We start from the raw sequence: 19,707 nt of genomic DNA, 5'->3' as shown, positions 1-19,707 counted from the left end.
GATAGTCTAAATCTTACGGAATTTTACCTATTTCATATAATACTTTCCTAAACTTATGATGATCTTTGAAGAGAACTGACAAGCATCATTTGAATATGCTAAGGAATTTGTATACATGCTTAAGAGTGAATGTGGCCAGCTTCTTGTGATGCTTTGGCTTGAAGCCCTCTGGTAAATCATCCATTTCCTCTTGCGCAGCCATAGCCTCAGCAGCAGCGAATCCCTCTGCCGCAATATCCAAATACTCCTCACGCTCTATTGCATCCTTTCCGAACCAAACGAAGCAGCCTCCATACTTGAGGAGTATGGTATTCAGAATGAGACGACTTGTTCGGCTGTTTCCATCAAGGAAGGGGTGGATGTTGACGAATTTATGGCAGTATTTGGCTGCTAGAGCCACAGGGTCAATCTCTCCGCTCTCCTCTGCTGTTGTGATATCAGCCTTGAGGGATTCGGTCAAATCTCGAACGGCCTTTGGGACTGTAGACTGGTGAGGGAAAGAGTTGAAGCCTCGCTGGACTGGGCAATTTCGATACATGCCCCCGTATTCGCTGGAGAGAACACCGTCGGGACTGTCGATTTTGTACGTCAAAAGGCGGTGCGTCTCCAAGATGATCTCCTCGGACAGATCCTTCCCCTTGATGGCGACTTCGTTCATCATGTAGTAGGCCGCCTTTGCGTGCTGGACAACCTCGCGGCGGGTTCGGAGCACGTCTTCATGTGCACTAGGCTTGCACTTCTCGATGAGTTCCACTTGAATAGCCTTATAAGTGGGATCATTATCGCTGATCTCAACATCGTCTGCGCCTATGCGCCCAGCAAAAATATCTCGGCAGAGCTCGCTTGTGATGTCGAGGCTGCTGCCGACCGCCTCGATCATATTTGAGCCGTATACCATCTCGGACAGCTTCTCGTTGAAGCCTTCAGCAATCTCGGAGTCGTTCTTTGACTGCTTCTTGAGAGCATCTGCGATGTCGTCGAGGTAGTTCTTCAGCTCGATGTCTTCTTCGGGGTGACTATGGTCTTCAGCATCGTCTTCAAAGTCCTCGTAATGGTCATCGGCCTCGTCTTCTGCATCGTCCTCGTAGTGAGCATCGTCTTGGGTAAGTAGCAACGTCGATTCCTTGCCCGGCGCTGAACGAATACGGATAGAAGCGTCGCCAAGGAGGCTCGATGAGAGCATAAGATAGATAGAGTGCCCGAGATTAGATCCCATGTTGGCGATCGTGTTGAACGGGTCTGATTATAGTTGAGTGATCTTGAGGGAAGAAGAGACTAACAGAGGAATAACTTCCTATTAATACCTGCTTATGGTGGGAAAGTGTAAGTCATTTAAAGTATGAGATGCAAAAGCTTATAAGGCAGGCAAGCGTAATGTATGGATACATTGTAGCCAAGGTTTTATTGAACTGAGTATAAAGTGTTCAAATATTGGTCATAATAAAGGTAAAAAACCTAAATGTAGAAGATTTTATAGAATCTGCCCTAAAGTCATCATAATATCTTCAAAGTCTTAGGTAAACCGAGCTTCTTATACTCACGAAGTAGTCATCCATGGCAAAACTTTGGTGCATCTCAGACGAAACTTTAGTTCATAATAACAATATGTAAATATTTTGTACCCAGGTATCTCGTACGTCAATCATAACTTTTAAGTAAGGTATCTCAAACTTTAAGCCATATCCATAGCCTTGATCTTATCCTTGGCCTTCTCATTCTCCATAGCCTGGTCCATGACCTGGTTGGGATCCTTGTCACCAACATCCAGAACCTCAAAGTGTCCAGTCTCAGTAGCATCACCAGTTCGGTAACCACTGTGAGCACCAAACACATACCACACGTAGCCAGTGATGCAAGCAGCAGCGATGAGGAATGCGAAAACGGTCCAGTTGCCCATTGAGTACATGGGTCCTGTGCTGGAGGGGAAGAGGAAAGGTGCTGTGATACCGCCTGTGTTGGAGATGGCGATCATTCCTCCTGTTGCGAGCGCAGTGGCAGTTGAGCCTCGGACAGTGGCAGTTCGGTGCTTGTGCGAGTCAGTATATGCAATCAGTGACGAGAAGGAGTAAACTCACAGCAACGAAGGGAAGAACAGCAGCGTTGGTACAAGCAATAATACAAACAGCGAAATATCTCGCCCCCCAGTGCTTAACAACAGCAAGGAGCAAATACCCCGTCGCAACAAACGCCAACCCACCCATGACATGCTTCGAGCGCTCCTTGGTCTTGTCACTATGCAGACAATTGCCCACAATGATGAAGACAGCAAAGACGTTAGGAGGGACGGTCAGGAGCTGAGCCTTGTAGCCCTTGAAGCCGAGCGATGAGACGATGGAGGGGGCAAAGTAGCCGAATGCGTTGAGGGAGTTGGCCATGAAGAAGTAGGCGACGGCGAAGAGCCAGAAGAAGGGGTCGGAGACGGTGTCCTTGGCGACTTTGCTGTCCCAGTGCTTGTCGTTCATGGAGGGGGCGTAGGGGCCGAGACGCTTGACGGCGAAGGCGCGTTCTTCGGGGGAGAGCCAGGAGACGGTTTGGGGGTCTATCACAGATCAGTATACTATTCAAGGGATATTCTGGGCTAGAGACTTACAGTCGGGGAGGAAGAACCACACCAAGACTCCGACAATGACAGCGGGAATACCCTCAAGCACAAAGAGCCTATCATGTTAGATGTGTCATTAGAAGGGATTGTGACAAACTCACCATTGCCATCCAGCCAGACCAGCCTTTCCGTTCAGGAACGAAATGCCCGTCGCAAGAATTCCACCAAAAGCACCCGCAACAGCAACACTCGAAGCAAAGATAGCCATTCGCGTAGCTCTCTCCTCAGGCTTGTACCAAAAGCAGAGATACATCATGATACTATCCTTCATTAGCACACACTCATTCACTCTCTCCCAAATTACCACTTACCCAGGGAAGAAACCAGCCTCAGCAAGTCCAAGCATGATTCTCACAGCCAACAATCCACCATATGTCGTCACCGCAGCAGTGCAGATGGTGACAATACCCCAAGACACCATGATTCGTGAAATCCATTTACTCGGCGAAAAGTACTTGAGGAGAATGTTACTGGGGAATTCCATGAGGACGTAGGGGACGAAGAATAGAGCGACGGCGATGTTGTACTTTTGACCGGTGAGGTTGAGTTGGGAGACGATGTTGTGCTCTGGCGAGTCATTGTTGAGAGTCTTTGCGTTTCCGAGGTTGACACGATCGAGGTAGTCTAATCTGTCAGTAATGAATTACGAGAAGGGTTATGGGAGACATACTGAGGAGATATGTTATGCAGACCCAAGGCATAATTCGAAGATCTTGCTTTCTCACGATTCTCTTCTCCATTTCTTTGTCGTTGAGATCAACCGTCTCTAGAGCAGGGACGTCTAGAGACGGCTTTGGCGAGAGAAACTTTTCCCAGTTGAAGAACATGATGGGCAATGTCTACTCAGGTCTGCGGAACTATAAACTCGCTTGACTCCAAACTCCCATACTTGCGAAGGGGGCAGACAGCTTATACTTAAATATCTAGTCTAGTCTTATCTACCGGATGATCTCTTACCATGATAGCAAACAACAAATTAACTTTAACAACTCCAGAGCGATAACGGTACTCGCACATACTATCTACTCTACCCCAGATTTTCGCTTATACTAGTATTTACACAGCGTTACGTTGCTATTGTACGATGGAATAGGAAGGGAGCGGCATAAACTCCACTGTAGATAGGGCAGGCCGCCGGCCAAGAGGGCCCCGGCGGGTATCATGATGCCGGTTTGGGAAATACTGCTCCGGGGATGGGGAGTTTTTTTACGTATTTCGTTTCGTTTGCTTTATTCATTCGGTGAAAGGCCGAATGAATATGGGCCAAGCTTTGAACATCGCGGGGAAGGTTTGTTCACGGGACTTGGACTTGCATTTCCTTTGGAATTGGGTCATGAGACTGTTACTTGCTTCAGTAGGTATACTATCATTGTGTTTATTGGCGCGTAGGCACAGGCGAGAAATGGGATTTGGCGGAAATGCTGTTTTCTGATATCGATTCGGAGATGCCGAGCGGCCGATTTCGGGACGGGTGCCGGGCGATGGTGCGGGTTTTTTTCATTCTACTGCCGTTCGATTATTCCACATTTTATAGTATGGTTTCGGGACTATATAGCGAGAAAGATAAGAATGCGAGATAAGAGTGACATTGGTTTCTGAATAATAGGGAATACGTTCTCGGCACTCTTTAGACCGATGGTAATGGTTCTAGTGAAAATGCTAGAAGGCTTATAGTTCCACGGCATCAGAATGCCAATATTATAAGACCAATGCGATTTACCAACACCATTCAAAGTGTCTTGTGTCACTACTGAACTTGTATTCGACATGAGGTCTCATCGGACCTTGACCTTGGTATCATTGGACACTCTGCATAATCCTGCTATCCTACCCTACCTTGCTTACGACTCGCATGCAATGACTCGCATGCAATGACTCGCTCCTCACTGCAGCTCATATCTCCCAAGAAACTCAATTGGCAAGCTAGACAGGGAACAAGCACAGATGTGAGATTCTTCACTGATTGCAACCTCAACTCATCGGCCTATCATACATCACCACCAGTTGAATTTTCACTCTGAATATGGCCATCTGCATATGTGAAGACAACCAACAAGGGTGCTGTCAACGAGCACCTCACAAAGTTGGGGGCGCATCTCATGCAGCGTGATTCACGGCCGAGATAATCACACAATGGCGGCTCTGGGAGAAAGCCACATGTGGTTGATCAACAGTGCACAACCTCACATCAAATAAAGCCCAGCAAGAACCATGGTATTCTTCAACATCGCCAACCTACACTAAACGGCATCTACATCGCTTTCAAGAACCCTAATCCCGCTCCTTCGACCCAACAGTCGATCTCGAACTCGAATTCCTTAAAACCTTCCCCCCCTCAGGTCCAGAATCAGGTGTATCCGTCACACTACTCTCCCTCGCCAACGGCGACGGAAAGTCCGGCGTAACAGACCTCGAATCTGTCCCCGGCCTCTTGGGCTTCGAACTCGTAGACAACTTCTTGCGCCGCGCTGACATAGACCCGCTGCTAGGTCGTCTACTAACAGAGTTCTCCTCCTCAACGATGGGCGTGGGTGTTCGTGTTGAGCTTGTGGATGCGCGGCGCACACTACTTCCGCGACGACGCCGTTCGCGCTCAACGGCGATGGGGCGCGGTGGTGTCTTCTCCGGCTCGTGGCGTCGCGGCTGGCGGCCGGGGAGCCACCATAGCCAGCCGTATTGCTGCTTGACGAGTTGGTTGTCGCGCTCTTTGACTTTTTGCCGCAGCAGAGCTCGGCGCTCGTTCTCCTTCTCCCAGTATTCTGTCCTGTATAGCTCCCAGTTCTCGCGGAACGTAGCAGAGAAGGGCTTCGCTAGGAGGAGCAGCTTGACGTAGTCCCCGCCTGGCGCTAGATCCTCCTCGTGACCGCCCTTCTCCTCATCTTCGTGGGGCAGTATCAGCGTCGGGTGTGTATCGCTCGTGATCTGGAGCTCCTTCTCCACCTCTCGCAGAAGACTCGGTTCGACGTATCGATACGATGAACTAGCCGTGTGTGAAAAGAGTCCGTACGTCAGGAAGAATCCAATCGTCGAGAGTGCCTCGGCCCACCACGTCCGTCGTATTATGATCAGCTTGCAGTTGAAGCCCCGTAGTCCTCTATTCGAAATAACGAACCATCGTCTTGGCCAGCGAATTCCACGCTCCCAGATCCCAGTCGCCCACACAAGTATCGCAGTGATGATACCGCCCATGAAGCAGACCTTCTCCGCACCCTCGACAGCCCAGTAGATAGAACCACCTACACCACGACCGTCCTCACGCGGTGCGAGAAAGAGAGCATATCCAAAACCAGCGATCCACAGCGACAGCAGCGTGAGGAAGAAAGTATGATGTCGCTTCCGAGCTCGTAGTTCGAGGAATTGCGCGCGCAGCGAAGCTTCGAGGATCAACAGGTTGAGATAGATCATGGACGGGGAACTCGGCGTGTGATGTAGCGGATCGCCCTGTTTGGCGGTGGAGGGGAGGATGGGACTCGCGCTGGCGACATCTTTGGCTCCTTGCGTAGGAGCTGAGGCGCCTTTGACGATGGAATCGACATCGTCGGACATTTTTGGTCTGGAGGCTGAGGGGCAGCCCGGGTCAGAGAGAGCTCGATGCCATGCAACTGGAAGAGGGATAGGGAAATCGTCAGGTGGTCGAAGGGAGAGAGCGGGAAGCCGAGCTGTGATTTGTTGGACGAGTCAGTTGGGAATTTGTTGGTGTTTTTGTTGATCAACGTGGGCGAGTCGTGTGATTCTTTTGGTGCCTTGCTTTGTTTTAATTAGTTCACTATTTTCCTGGGGAGAAGATGGTTCGGTTTCTTTGACCCGCTTCCATCGTCATCACAAGCCAAAAGACAGAGAGAGATCGCAGCCTTTGGCCTTTGGCTCGGTAAATGGCCTAGAATGGGTACCAAGTACCGCCAATTGTAGTGGATTGCCCCAACACGTTGGGGAATAACAACGGGTACTGAGTACATGATAAACCGATATATTCCGTTTTTCCCATGACAAGATATTCTATCACTATTACAGATTCAATTTTTAAATCTCTTCTCTTCTCTCTATATCTACCTTACCTACTCAGCCTCTGTCGCTTACCCAAACAAGTAAACAATCAGGCCCAATTCCTCCGCAATCTTACTCTTTCTTACTCTTGCGGACTTGTCCACGGACCGGAGCTTGTTTCAAACCCCGACATTTTCGCACCTTAACTCCGGCCGCTGTGTGCCTGTTGCGTCACGAAAACGAGGCGTCATCCATTAATTTCCAGAGTGTTTTTTTTTTCTTACCCAGTGTCGCTATAGTGGTAGAGAGGTCGAGGTTAAACACATATTAACCTCGCCCTCCCCCCAGGCAAGGAATGCTTAGACTTCAACCTTCTTCTGCGGTACTTCCTATATCGCGACTTTCTTCTTCAATCACCGCTTTTAATACTACTACACCTACACGCAGCATGAGTACTGACGGTACCGTTCGTCCGCCTCATGGTGGGAGAGTTGCCGATGCGCCGGAGGAGATTAAACATCAGGCTGAGTTGAAGCCCTCGCATGCGTTTTTGTTTCCGCTTGGTTATAAAGATGCTGCGTATCAATGGGTATGTAAACCGACATAATTGAGGAGTAGGAATTAACAATTTGTAGTGGACGAGTTTGGCACCGCAGGCTGTTGAGCGCAATTTGTTGAGCCTCATGCCGCACCTTAAAGAGGCAAACGACAGTATTACAAACATCGATACTCCCGAACGACCGGACCCATACGGTACACGAGTATGGCGACGAACAATGGTCCATCTCTCCGGAAAAAACCGAGCCTTGAACGAAGTAACCGTCGAGCGAGTCGGAGAAAAGGAAGAAGATGCTCTCGTCATGATCCACGGATACGGCGCTGGTCTCGGTTTCTTTTACAAGAACTTTGAGCCTATATCCCGCATGAAGGGACTAAAGCTTTATGCACTGGACATGCTGGGCTGCGGAAACTCATCGCGACCGGCTTTCAAGATCCATGCCAAGAAGAAGGAGGATCAAGTCTTGGAAGCGGAGGGTTGGTTCGTCGATGCGTTAGAAGAATGGCGAAAGGCCAGAAAGCTCGAACAGTTTACACTGCTTGGCCACTCGCTCGGTGGTTATCTCGCGGTTTCATACGCCATCAAATATCCCGGCCGACTTAAAAAGCTCATCCTCGCTTCTCCAGTCGGTATCCCATCTGATCCCTACGCTGTCAACGCCTCGATGCCCGAACCGACTACATCAACGATCCAAAACGAAATCACTCAAGATCAGCAAAGCACGACCGACCAAAACGGTACCCTCAAAAAGCACAAGCCTGCTTCAAACGTCCTACGACGACCTCTGCCAGGCTGGTTCGTCTGGCTCTGGGACCAGAACATTTCTCCCTTCAGCATCGTCCGAATGAGCGGTCCTCTCGGTCCACGATTCGTCTCAGGCTGGAGTTTCCGCCGCTTCAACCATCTACCACAAGCTGAATCACAAGCTCTCCACGATTACTCATTCTCCATCTTTAAACAAAAGGGCAGTGGTGAATATGCTCTCGCCTACATCCTCGCACCCGGCGCATACGCTCGTCGCCCCGTTATCGATCGCATCCAAGAAGTCGGCCGTCAAACCATTACAAAGCCCGACGGAACTACAGTCAAAGAAACCGGTATACCGGTAGTGTTCATGTACGGAGAAAACGACTGGATGGATGTCGCAGGCGGTCTAGCCTCAGAAGAGAAACTCAAAGAAACAAGACAAAAAGCCCTTGAAAACGCTACAGAAGAAGAAAAGAAGCGGGAAAACGGCAGTGCAAAGGTCCTCCTCGTTCCCAAGGCCGGTCACCATCTCTACCTCGACAACCCAGAAGTCTTCAACGACATGATCCGCAAAGAACTCGAAGACACACGAAAATCCGAGCAAAGAAAGCAATAGTCTTAAATCTACACGTTTGTGTTTGGCTGGTATGAGTGATGAAGGAATTGACACGTCGGCGCTGTTGGCACACGCGGTATCTTCTGTGCGGTGCGGGATTTTAGATGGTTCACGACATACAGACATTGGAAAAAAGGCGTTTTTTTTTTGGTTACTGGACTTTTTTATTTTTAGTGAGCTTGCGTGTTAGACTTGCGTATACCTATTTTATCGCCTGCTTGAAATGGCGCGTTAAGAGCAGACTGTACAACATCGATATTTCATTTATTGTTCTTTAGGACACATGTATCTCGTATCTAGGTGATGAGGTCTCGACATTCTTGACACATGGCTGAGGTGAGAGACGGTCAACAACATCGGCATCATGTCAAACTGAGTGGAAGTTAAGTATGGCGTATGGATTGAATAGAACGAGTTTCACATGCTCGTTGACAAGAGTTATTAATGAAGTGACAATAACCTGTTATTGTACTAAGCGTTCTTCAAATCTAAAGGTGTAAAGAAATCAGAATTTCGCCCCAGCTCCATTGCTTGTTCCCAAATGAAATAACCAACCTCCCCATCGCCGCTGAAGGTATAGAACACCACAATACTCTTTCTCCTTTCTCTAAACACCTTCGATGCGAACGGCCGTGTACATTGGCTCATCTAACTATAATGAAACCCATCTTGAGAACGCCCAGCACTGAAAATGCTGAAAACACAACCACAGATCATTTGATAATCGTAACATCCCCCTCTTGATCAAGCCATTGACCATGTTTCACAGGTTGATCAAATCAACCTCGGAGAAATCTGGTGGTGCCCTGCCATAAACTACTCGGACCTTGCTGTCGAGGGCCGTGCCCTCGTTGCTGATCCAGATGTGCTCGCTGTATGCCTGTGTTCGACGGATCTCGTCATCGCTAATGCCAAGATCGTCATGTGGAATCCAGACAGTAGGTCGACGGGCCCGAAGAGCTTCGTGCTGGAACGCGTGCCTAACGAGCGCATCTCTCTCTTCGGGTGTAAGGTCCTCGATTTCGTCATGAATGCCGCCAAAGAGAGCTTCACCAATAGCAAGCTGAGCTTCGATATCCTTCTGGCGGTGTTTTCTTCGGTATTCCGAGGCTCTTTTACTCTTGTCCTTATCCCTGTTGACACCAGCCAACTTGCGAAGCTGGTTACCGCCATCCTTTGCCCATGTTCCGACCTGCTTCACAGGGCGTCGAATGGTACCAAACTTGCGCATCTCAATACCTTGGCCATTCTGGAGTTGTTGATCCTTCTCTTGATAATCGGAGCTATCACGTTCCTCTGCCAGCTCGTCGTTGTCCAAAAGACCCAGACGGCGATCCTGGGCTCGCTGGAATGCCTGGTCACGCAACACCGCCTCATCTTCGAAAGTGATCGGAAGGTAGCGGAAGAGTGGTCCGAACGAGTAGTTGAGGAGCACTTGATAGACGACGGTAAGGATAAGAACGATGATCATGATGATGCCATGAGGTGTGCAGACGTCATTGTCCTTTTCGTCTCGAACGAGGAAGAACAAACCAGCCATGCAAAGTTCCATGAAGTAGATGCCAGTAAAGGTCTGGTTAATGGCTCGAGGGTACAGGACACCACCTGTATCGTGCTCGAAGCGGGTGACGTAGAGCATAGCATAACGTTGAGCAAACCACAAGAGCGCAAAGGTAAGAATGGCGAAGATAGAAATCAGTGGTGCGATGACACAGTAGACAATTCCGATACACGCGAAGTTGGTGTAGATTGGGAAGAATGCGCCCCATTTCACCTGGCGCAGATTGGTGTTCCGGGACCACTTGTTACGTGCAGTGCTGTCAAGGATTTTGGCAATAACATACCACATGACCAGAGCGCCGAGCTGGAGAAGAGTTGCAGAGCTGGTAGACATGGCTTGCAGAATCATGTAGGAGAAGAAGTAATTGGCAGCACTGGGCAAATTATATGCCAACAGGTTCAGAACGTCGGAAACAGTCTGGAGTTCTTGAACGTTGTGTACCAGCTCATCAAGCGATGCCGCGAAGAACGACGCAATAGAGACAATCAGGAAAACTTGAATGAACAGGAAGGCAAAGTAGAAGATCTGGACAAACTCGGCTCTCTGGGAACCTGTCTTCGCACCTCTAAAGCGAGCGAGGAAATCCAGAATGATGGGAATCAGCACCAGCAGTATACCGAGGACGACTGCTGGCAAGACACCAGCCACGGCTTTCGCGATATTGTGGACTGTGTTGTTATCCTTAAGGAAAGACAGCCACTGATTAGATCGGATAAGGTTGTCAAGCTGGCTCAGGGCGGCCGTCCAAGCAACGGGGATAGCCCAGAGGAAGATCATAGCAACAACGGTAATAAAGACAAGTCCGGATCGTAGCCACTCTTGCCACCAGCTGAACGCCATGTTATCCCAATCCACATCCTTTGGTGAAATTTCGTTCATTCTTGGGGCCATTTGTCTGGGCACGTGGTGAATCACACTCTGGCAAGCCATATGAGCCGCAACTTGGTGGTTGAACTGGATAAAGGCAGAGTTCGCGAGTGGGAATCGTTCGGGATGCTGTTGGTCCGTTTCAATTTCTTGGTTAAGACGGGCCAGTTCTTCACGACACCAGTAGATTGTATCGACCTTCTTAGTGACAAAAGGAACTCCGAAGAGCCAGGACTGTCCGAACAGAGGAAGACGATGCGTTGGGCGATCCTTCTTCTTAAGATATTTCTCCCATTCCGCTGGCTCGGCATCCTCCTTGTACTCGGTGTTGTAGGGTGTAGGATATTCCATGGGCTCTGCTTCATCATCTGGGCTCATAAATGGGAGGGCATATTTGATCTTTTGCCACAAAGGTTTGCTTTCGTTCGTCTTCTTCTGCCTGAATGCTGCAGAAACACCTCCTTGGGGCACAGGTGAAGCATAAGCACCGGGAGGTGGCTTCCAGAATTGCCACCACTTAGCTTCCTCTTTGCTGTAAATTTCGTCAATGTTCTCCAGCTTTCGGACTGTGTTACCAGGATTGCCAAAATGTTCGCGGTTCGGCTGGGGGTTGATGGCTGCGGTGCTATCGGCTGAGGCCCTGCCGTTTCGTGACTGATTGTTAAGAACCCGGAGAGTGTCTGAAGGAGAGTTGAGCTCATCCTCGTCCACTGAAGCCCGCTCACGAACTCGATCAGAAGTTCGAGACGTAGTCCGAGGCTCGGTTGATTGGGAGAGGCCCATGAAACCATTTGTTGTCTCCAGAGTGTCATCCACGTTGTTGCCAGCCTTAGACACAACTCCCATAATTCCATGCCCGACTTTAGCGAGCGGATCGCCTAGGACAGGTACCCTGAAGCCCCTCTTTTTGTTGTGCTCCTCATGCTCATGCTCAACGTCATGGTTGTACGTCTCATATTGAGACTCACGAACACCAGCATCCACACTGTGGGGAACATTATGTTGATCGCCAGCCGTCGTACCTGAAGCGCTTTGTGCCATTCGCTGGGCTGCCGCGTCGTCCTTAGCATTCCGGTCTGCCCTTTCTTGTTTTGTTTCGGCTTTAAGCTTCAATTCTTTGCGACGTTTCTTCTCTTCTGCCTTTTGCTGCTTAAGCTGTGCTTTCTTGGCATCTTTGATCAGATCTGTCTCTGCTTGTTCGAGTGCCAGGTGAATCTTGTTCCGCTCCTTGACCTTGTCCAAAAGTGATGATAAATCTCGGTTTAGCCAAATATTTCTTATGCCTCCAGGGAAAACATCGAAGAGACCCATTAGAGCGTCTTCGCTGAGCCACTTGGCAGGAATAGAGTTGACTAGAACGGTAGTGGCCGAAGCTCTGAGTCGGTGCTCAGCGCTTGTAAGGTAGTCCTGTCGAACCTTGATGTATACCCGGAGCTCAAAGAAGAAAACCGTGCAGACCCAAATAACCACCAGGATGGCCATGATTAAATGTGCTGTGTATCGGCTAGAGTTCTTGGGACTGACGTTTCCCCATGAGAGTGTGTCGAGACCGGTAGGTGTGCCTTGATTCTTTTCATCGTCGTCATCCCTGACATCAACTTTTTGTCCAAGACCACCAACGTAGTTCAGAGGGATCAGAATCGGCATAACAATGGCGCCAATGGGAAGGAAAATGATCAGAAGTGTCTTGAGGTAGCGAAGGAAGAAATAGGCGTCTAGACCACATTTTTCGATAACTTCACGGTCTCCATAATGCCATAATGTCTTTAGCATAGCAAGGGGCTTATTAGGCGGTGATTCGGTTCGTTCTCGTTCGGGCACCAAATAGGTCTTGGGTTTACTAGGAAGAGTCAGTGATGTCGAAGTCAGGAACGACGATCGGCTTCAACCTACAAAATGCGAGCCAGTTTATTGCGAAGAATTAGGAAAAGCAGAATCTGGACTGCAAAAACTGCTACAGCGACAGCCACGGCAGTGAGAAAACTGACGATGCCGATTCCCTTGTCCTTGTCTGCAGCGCTGGTCTGCGATGGAGACATTCCTGCCAGTCCTCCCGAAGACGTTTTTGTTGGCTCATCGGACGAGGTGACAGATGCACTTAGCGTTTCGGAGGCGGAGATCGCTGAGGACAGGAGGGAGCTCACGATAGAGCTGGTGACCGAAGCCGCTGTTCCTGTAGCCGAATCGGTCGCTGACGCCGAAGCGTCTGAACCTGTTGACGACATGTCGAAATTGAAGCCGTCGACAGTTTGAAACTTGGGAACAGGAGGAGGGAGGAGAGTGGAAGCCCCAAACGGGGAGAATACTGAAAGGGCCTGTTCTCAAAGAATATTGTAAGGGATTGGAGCACAATCTGAAACGTGATAAGTGATAGAGTACGACAGTTGACAAGGTTGGCGATACACCGTTAGCCAAACTATTTGTAAAAAAGAAAACAAGTAACAGATATCTTGGGATGAAGGTGTAACGAAAAAGAGGGTTTAAGGTACTAGGTTGAGTTTCCAAGATATTCGGTGTTTGGACTTGCACCTATTATCGGTCGCGTCATGACTGGCGACCCCTGCCCTCCCACGGGCGGCAACCAATTCCAAAAGAAGAACGGAGCGGTGTATGATTGGACACATGTGCACTAATCTTTCCAACAGGGGGGTTTCACTGGATCGTGCGCTGCAGCGGCTGCTTAGCCGACAGGATAAGTTCCCCCACCTAGCGAAGTTAAGCAGCGAAAACTGGGCACTCTGGGGGGCTCATGACATCAGAGGCTTGATTGGATGCCAGCCGTCTATGCTGAAACAGGTCCCCCTTTGTGGTCTGCAGCGGCATTGCTCGTATCGGATTCGTTGGCTGTGGCTCAATGAGGACTTCAACTCCCGTGGACGGGAAACGGGCACTAGAGATAGAAACTTGCGAGCCGCGCGCTTCAAGCCAACAAAAGAACGATAATATCTAACGTTGCCTCAGAATCCCTCTGTGAGCTTTTACTGTTCGTAATTTTCGCAAACCTAAAATGACGTCTCCTTTGTTAATCGGTCTTTCATTTACAGGCACCACATCCATGGTAACGCGCGTGGGGTATAATGTAACTCTTTAATGAAGGTTATTTAATGAAGGTTAACTTGAATACGCGGACACAGCCGAAATAAAGATATTACCAATTACTTATCCATTCATTCTCATCCGCACATCGCTTCAACTAACAACAGATAATACTAAATCGTACGTGGTACATGTTATACATAGTACACAGCCCTTCGAAAATGCGCAACCAAGATAAATATAAGCCAGGAACCAAACATATGAACAGAGGCCAACAAACCCAAATCTCCCTTCAATCTTTTTGGCAGTGACTCTCTCCAGGGCAGTAAGCGTAGGTGTCGCCGCCAATACCAAATCATCCACGGCAATCGGACTCTTTATGTTTGATGCCAATGGCCTTTGTCTCTGTTAGCATATCTCAGATGAATCAGTGCAAGGGATACTTACATCTCCTTTGTACTGGTAGTAGTATTGGCGAGACTTAGTCACGCAGAGTGAATAACTAGCATCGCAGTTGGGCATAGTATATCGGAACAGCATATCAAACAAGGTTGACATGCCCTCCGGATCCTTAATCTTGCGAGTGGTTCCTTCGAACCGGGCCTTGAAAACTCCTTTTTCAGTGGTTTCACCGGTGCCTTCTTTGAAGATCTGTTCTTGACCGGCCGAGACGATCTCGTCAACGTAAGAGTCTGGCCACCAGTCGTCTCTGGGACAGACCCAGGACCCGCCTGTCATCCTCTTGCGGGCCATGATGCAGGCATACACATCGTCGCCCGAGTAGACGGGGAGCAAATAGTAGCTTGCTTGGCCAAGGCCTTGAACCCAACAGTTTTCAGGGGCCACTGCGACGTCACGCTTTGTCGTGGTGGTGTTTCCACCTTCGACAAAGGTCAGCTCGCCGATTCTCACGTCTTCAGGAAAGCCTTGGATGGCCATTGCTTGAAGGCAAGAGGGGAATAGTGAAAGGAGAGAGGAAGCGATAAAGAGTGAAGACTTCATAATGAAACTCAAAAGAATGAAGTAGCTGATGCGATGAACGAACGAGAGAACGAATGAATGAAAAGGAACCCGAAACCTGTCGGTGTATGTTTGATCTGATGAATGTGTCTGCAGAATCTCAAAAGCAGCTGATACTTCAGCTCTTTATACAATTTCATGGCTATATCAAGGCCCGCGTTGCTATAGAGAACTCTTCTTCTCATGTCCTGAGCGGGCATGATCCGAGAGCAGAAAGACCTAGAACGGCGGCAAACGAGCTGACTGCAGCAGGAAATGAAGATATTCTCACCAATGGACTGAACTTGATACCCTCTTAGCTCTATCCAAAGCACTATTTCGGTGTTCCTGCATATTGATGATGCCTGATCCCCATTCTGGACATTTTTCATGTCATCTGTATGGAAGAAGAGAAATAAACTGTTGGCGCTAGACAGTCCTAATGTCAGAGACTTGGTCTCGAGGGGAGGTTATATTTCCTCACCGTATTATCAACACCACTATCTAGACTTAGGGCTGAGTTGTGGTCCGAGTGAATGGTAGCGATACGTTACCGTTCTGCTGGATCAGCTCCCAACTGGCTGGGCGTCCCACTTGATATATAACCGAGCTCCCAGGCGCTTAGCAGAATATGCCTTCCAGATACTCGGTACCCAATTGAAGATTGACAGCTGGACATAGGGGATGAAAAGCACTGATATCTTTCGGTCGAGTCTCCCGCAAGCGCTGTGGCTTATTTTTGAGCTGAAACGCCAATATTTTGGTCCATATTCGTTGAAGTGCATTGGATTGAAGATGGTGGTGTACTTTTCGGCAATAACCTGACTGAGTGCTTACACAGCAGTTCGCATGCTAAAGAACTTGACTGCATATACAAACTACATACAGAAACTTCAATACGACGCAGCCGTCATATCGCAGTGAAACAAGAAATGTCGTCCGAAGTGAGCCAACTGACAGGCTGGAGATACGACGATAGCGTTGTAAACCAAGCGACGATCATGGCCAGCAAATGGCCTGACTCCACTGAATACCTTCCATAAATGGAAAGTACAGGCCTTGGAGCAGGTTACAGTCAAATCTGATTGGGACACGTCAGATTTCACATTTTTCTGAAACATCCCTCAACGTTGCATTGCTAGGGTCGATGTTGATCACGTTACCCTACGTCACTGCGGAAGCCCATGCGGAATTCATTCCCAACAACAGATACCATGGCATTGGGTGTTGGTCGCAAGTCCGGAGTAGTAAGAGTAGTAATCAATGGGTTCTTGATATTCACATATTGAAAGGTAACTATTATTAGAAATCAGTTGACAACTTCCTATACTCAAATGGGTTGGCGCAGACTTGAACGGTGTCTAAAGACTTGTTAGACTGACAAAGAGCATTGTTGGCTCTTGGAACCAACCACAGAGAGGACTTTGAGAATAAACAATCGAACTTGTTCTCTCAGTCTCTACTGTTCAGATTATGTACTGGGATTGTCAATTGAGTCCATCGGAACTTGGTGGACGTATCTATGTGATCTTGAAGTATTCGTTGGGTTTATCCGTCGACAATGAGTTGTACCTAACGCTCACATATCACGTCTGTCTGAACTCTTACAATGTTCAAAATGACTAAACAAAGAGAAAGATTTAATCTTGGAGACAGTTTATATAAAAGCATCAGATCCAGTCATGAGAATGAATGATCAAGCACCCAAGCACGCCTCTGTACACCGACAAACTCGCACCGGCATCTCATCTCTAACCAACTGGACAACTACATCAGCCAACACCTTTTCGGCAGCTCTTTCGATCACACCGTCAATATGCCTATCACTGAAACCTTCTTCCCGGCATTTTTGCAAGCTTGTGATGATTTTTCTCACGATATTCTGGATATCCAACTCACCTGTGGAATCTGCCACGAACAGATGACATTCAAAGATGAAGATGATCCTCGCCTCCGTGCATTTGTCCTACCTTGCATGCACATCTACTGTAACGGATGCGTAGACGAAATGGTGGCCCACTGCAAGAATAATGAGAAGTCCCACTATGTTTGCCCAATATGTCGTGCATGTTTACATTGCGAGGATTGCCCAAACCCCTCCAAGAAGGGCAGGTTGATTCAAATGGATGGTGAGAAGTCAATTGCGCTTATAGAGGACATCCTAAAGCTGTGGCATAAACGGGGGCACTGCTTCAATTGTGATGTGGGCATGTTGTCATCCTGGCTGCACGTACTGGCGAAGATATGGCAGGATTCCACTGAATTGATTGACAATGGGAAGGTTCTGAGAATGTCGGTCGAATATGAAGGTAAGACATGGGGTGATCCCTCACAATATCTCGACTGTAAGCTCGTTGAACAGAAGCCGTTACCTATACATCTTGATGTACCTGTCAAGATTATTGAGAAGGGCCTGCTAAAGGCGCATGGCATTGCGGTGCCCGCTGGCTCAACGGCTTTTAAATACGAGCTTCGTATCTATGAACCGAGGAACAAAAAGCATGAGGTTCTTGTCTGGGAGAAACACCATTTCGAACAGACGGAGCAGGACATGCGAGACCATTGGGCAGGTAACCGGAAGCTTATGCTTTTGGGCCTTGCTTTCGATCTGCGTGATGTCTGGTCCGATGAGAATGTTCGAAAAAAGATTTACGAGCGAGCAGATCGTGAATCAAAGAGCATATTTCAGAGAATAGAGGACAATGAAGTTGAAGAGGTGGATGTTGAAGATGGAGATGATGAAGATGAATTGCCAGATGTGTACATAGTAGTTTGAAGACAATGTAAGTAAGGTAGGTAAGGTAAGTGAAGCATAGTAGGTGATTTTCCTCGCTCCATACAGATACCCAGTAATGGATCAAGGAATAAACTGCTGCACTCATCGTTATGTTTCCGTTGTGGCCATATGATAACCAGATAGCCTAGCAGCCCTACTGTTGAAGTCTATGATGTTCTTTGTATAGGACTTTTCGAACCAAGATGACATATGAAAGGCGTAGCCTGGGGCTGTCTCTAATTCTTCTTGGCTGTCTTCTAAATAGGGTTATTTATCAGTATCTTCCACTAACTGAGACCCTCCCCTTTTTACTTTTTACAAGTTCTAGTGACTTCTATATCATGAATATAGCATGAATTACTCTTATAACCTTATCATCAGGTAATAAGTATCTTCTCTGGTATCTATAAACGAAAATATCGGCTCTGCTTCATAGCAGGATAACGAACTTTGCTGAAGGATAGGACAAATGTTCCCCAGTGACATTGATGGAAGAACTCGCACAGTACAACTAGAGAGTTGATGATCATGCTATCAAAGAACATAGTTAGCTGCTGTCTGTTCCTTCAACAAGCCCATTGTGCAAGGCTGTCTACTTATGTGCTAACAAAGGCCCTGTAAGATCAACAGATGAAGAGCCGTTCATGTATCATAAACCTGAAAACTCCAGCCGCACAACGACTATGTTCAGTGACAGCGATATAATCATAAGCCTTGATTAAAAAGGTATATAACACTAACTCACCTCTGGATATTCTGTAGAAAGGAATTTCTTCCACCCATCCATCAACCACCAGCAATACTATCAAACCATGTCAACTGACAGTGACCAGTCTCTCGAAATGTCTTCTAGCAAAGATCCCATCACCGCAGCCTACTATCCAGAGCTTTCAAAGATCATCAACAATGATCCCACAGCTATCGAGCGCCTAGAGATCGAATGTGGCATGTGTCAAGACAAGATGAGCAATCCAGAAGACAAGACCTGCAGTGCCATCATTTTCCCCTGCGGCCATATGTACTGTCCCCCTTGTGTCAAAGAGTACAGAGAGTACAACCGAGCCAATGGCATCAATCATAAATGTCCTCTCTGTCGCTTTGATCTTAAAGGCAGAGTCTGTGGGTGTCCGGACAAAGAGACGCTATTCGATCCCACTCAGCATCAAGACGAGGGCCTTTTGGATAAACTGAAGGATGAACTCTCCAAAGAGAAGGGTTCTTGCGCCTTCTGTCAATTGTCTATGTTGGTCAATGGATTGAGAAGTATCGCTCTCTACATACATGATCCCAAACCGTTGATCAAAGACGGACATATATTACGAGTTCGGGCTGTGAAACGCGACAACTGGAATGTTCGAATCGAATCTGACTGCAGTGAAGAGATCAAACTGTTGCCGATATCGCCGGAGCTTATGGAATTCTTTAGAATTGCGGGAGACAGCCTCGCCGAAGCATGGGACGGGCCTCGTGCTCCAGGCGATGACACCTCCTCCTTTGACTTTCAACTTGCCCTTTGTAAGTCCTACCCCGCGGACCACGAGCTCTATCGGCATCAAAGAGGCCAGTTGGAGTATTTAAGCCTTGTGAAGTGGCACACATGGGACATCACTCATCCTGGTAGACTTGCCCATGCTCGCAAGGATGCACTCGAGCTAGCCGAGGCGTTTACCGGTGCTGAGGCTTTCAAGAAGCACAAGGGAGAGGCAGCACGCCAAGAACGGTTGATGGGGATCATTTTCGATTGTATAGAGTTTGAAGAGGAGGAGATGCAGTCGGCATTTCAAAGGTTTAGGGTCGAGCATCCCACACTCCACGCCTTGGCTGGTCTCCCACTTGTTGGTGGGGTTGTGCTTCGTGGTTACCGATTTGGCACTTCTCTTGCTAGGCACATTCGCGGAGGTAGGGAAGATGAGGAGGGAAGGTTTGTGGACTAAAAGCTTGCGAAGTGAGCATAAAGACG

At 48.3% G+C, this 19,707-nt stretch overlaps 7 protein-coding genes across 7 annotated transcripts; 3 read left to right on the top strand and 4 right to left on the bottom strand.

Annotated features, from left to right (window-relative positions):
* Positions 1–85: 85 nt before the first annotated feature.
* FTJAE_8405 (adenosine monophosphate transferase FICD like) lies at positions 86–1,216 on the bottom strand (the record flags this gene model as incomplete). The annotated part of the gene is made up of 1 exon (XM_037355218.1): positions 86–1,216. The coding sequence occupies one exon, from the start codon at positions 1,214–1,216 to the stop codon at positions 86–88; it is 1,131 nt and encodes a 376-aa protein (XP_037204528.1).
* A 456-nt stretch (positions 1,217–1,672) lies between these two features.
* Positions 1,673–3,429, bottom strand: FTJAE_8404 (tartrate transporter; the record flags this gene model as incomplete). The annotated part of the gene is made up of 6 exons (XM_037355217.1): positions 1,673–2,026; positions 2,076–2,539; positions 2,591–2,658; positions 2,704–2,862; positions 2,914–3,226; positions 3,273–3,429. 6 exons carry the CDS (start codon positions 3,427–3,429, stop codon positions 1,673–1,675), a joined length of 1,515 nt encoding a protein of 504 aa, XP_037204527.1.
* A 1,444-nt stretch (positions 3,430–4,873) lies between these two features.
* On the bottom strand, positions 4,874–6,148 carry FTJAE_8403 (sporulation-specific spo7; the record flags this gene model as incomplete). Its single annotated transcript, XM_037355216.1, has 1 exon — positions 4,874–6,148. The coding sequence occupies one exon, from the start codon at positions 6,146–6,148 to the stop codon at positions 4,874–4,876; it is 1,275 nt and encodes a 424-aa protein (XP_037204526.1).
* An 886-nt stretch (positions 6,149–7,034) lies between these two features.
* Positions 7,035–8,508, top strand: FTJAE_8402 (alpha beta hydrolase; the record flags this gene model as incomplete). The annotated part of the gene is made up of 2 exons (XM_037355215.1): positions 7,035–7,175; positions 7,222–8,508. 2 exons carry the CDS (start codon positions 7,035–7,037, stop codon positions 8,506–8,508), a joined length of 1,428 nt encoding a protein of 475 aa, XP_037204525.1.
* A 763-nt stretch (positions 8,509–9,271) lies between these two features.
* FTJAE_8401 (phm7-similarity to hyp1) lies at positions 9,272–14,974 on the bottom strand (the record flags this gene model as incomplete). The annotated part of the gene is made up of 3 exons (XM_037355214.1): positions 9,272–12,776; positions 12,830–13,251; positions 14,420–14,974. The coding sequence occupies 3 exons, from the start codon at positions 14,972–14,974 to the stop codon at positions 9,272–9,274; spliced, it is 4,482 nt and encodes a 1,493-aa protein (XP_037204524.1).
* Positions 14,975–16,787: 1,813 nt separating this feature from the next.
* On the top strand, positions 16,788–17,747 carry FTJAE_8400 (uncharacterized protein; the record flags this gene model as incomplete). The annotated part of the gene is made up of 1 exon (XM_037355213.1): positions 16,788–17,747. One exon carries the CDS (start codon positions 16,788–16,790, stop codon positions 17,745–17,747), a length of 960 nt encoding a protein of 319 aa, XP_037204523.1.
* Positions 17,748–18,559: 812 nt separating this feature from the next.
* On the top strand, positions 18,560–19,681 carry FTJAE_8399 (uncharacterized protein; the record flags this gene model as incomplete). The annotated part of the gene is made up of 1 exon (XM_037355210.1): positions 18,560–19,681. One exon carries the CDS (start codon positions 18,560–18,562, stop codon positions 19,679–19,681), a length of 1,122 nt encoding a protein of 373 aa, XP_037204522.1.
* Between the last annotated feature and the right edge of the window lie 26 nt (positions 19,682–19,707).

This window comes from Fusarium tjaetaba (assembly GCF_013396195.1).
Source record: "Fusarium tjaetaba strain NRRL 66243 chromosome Unknown NRRL66243_c0000180, whole genome shotgun sequence".
NCBI lineage: Eukaryota > Fungi > Ascomycota > Sordariomycetes > Hypocreales > Nectriaceae > Fusarium > Fusarium tjaetaba.
The sequence above is the reverse complement of the archived record's forward strand: the minus strand, read 5'-3'. Positions and strand labels throughout refer to the sequence as shown.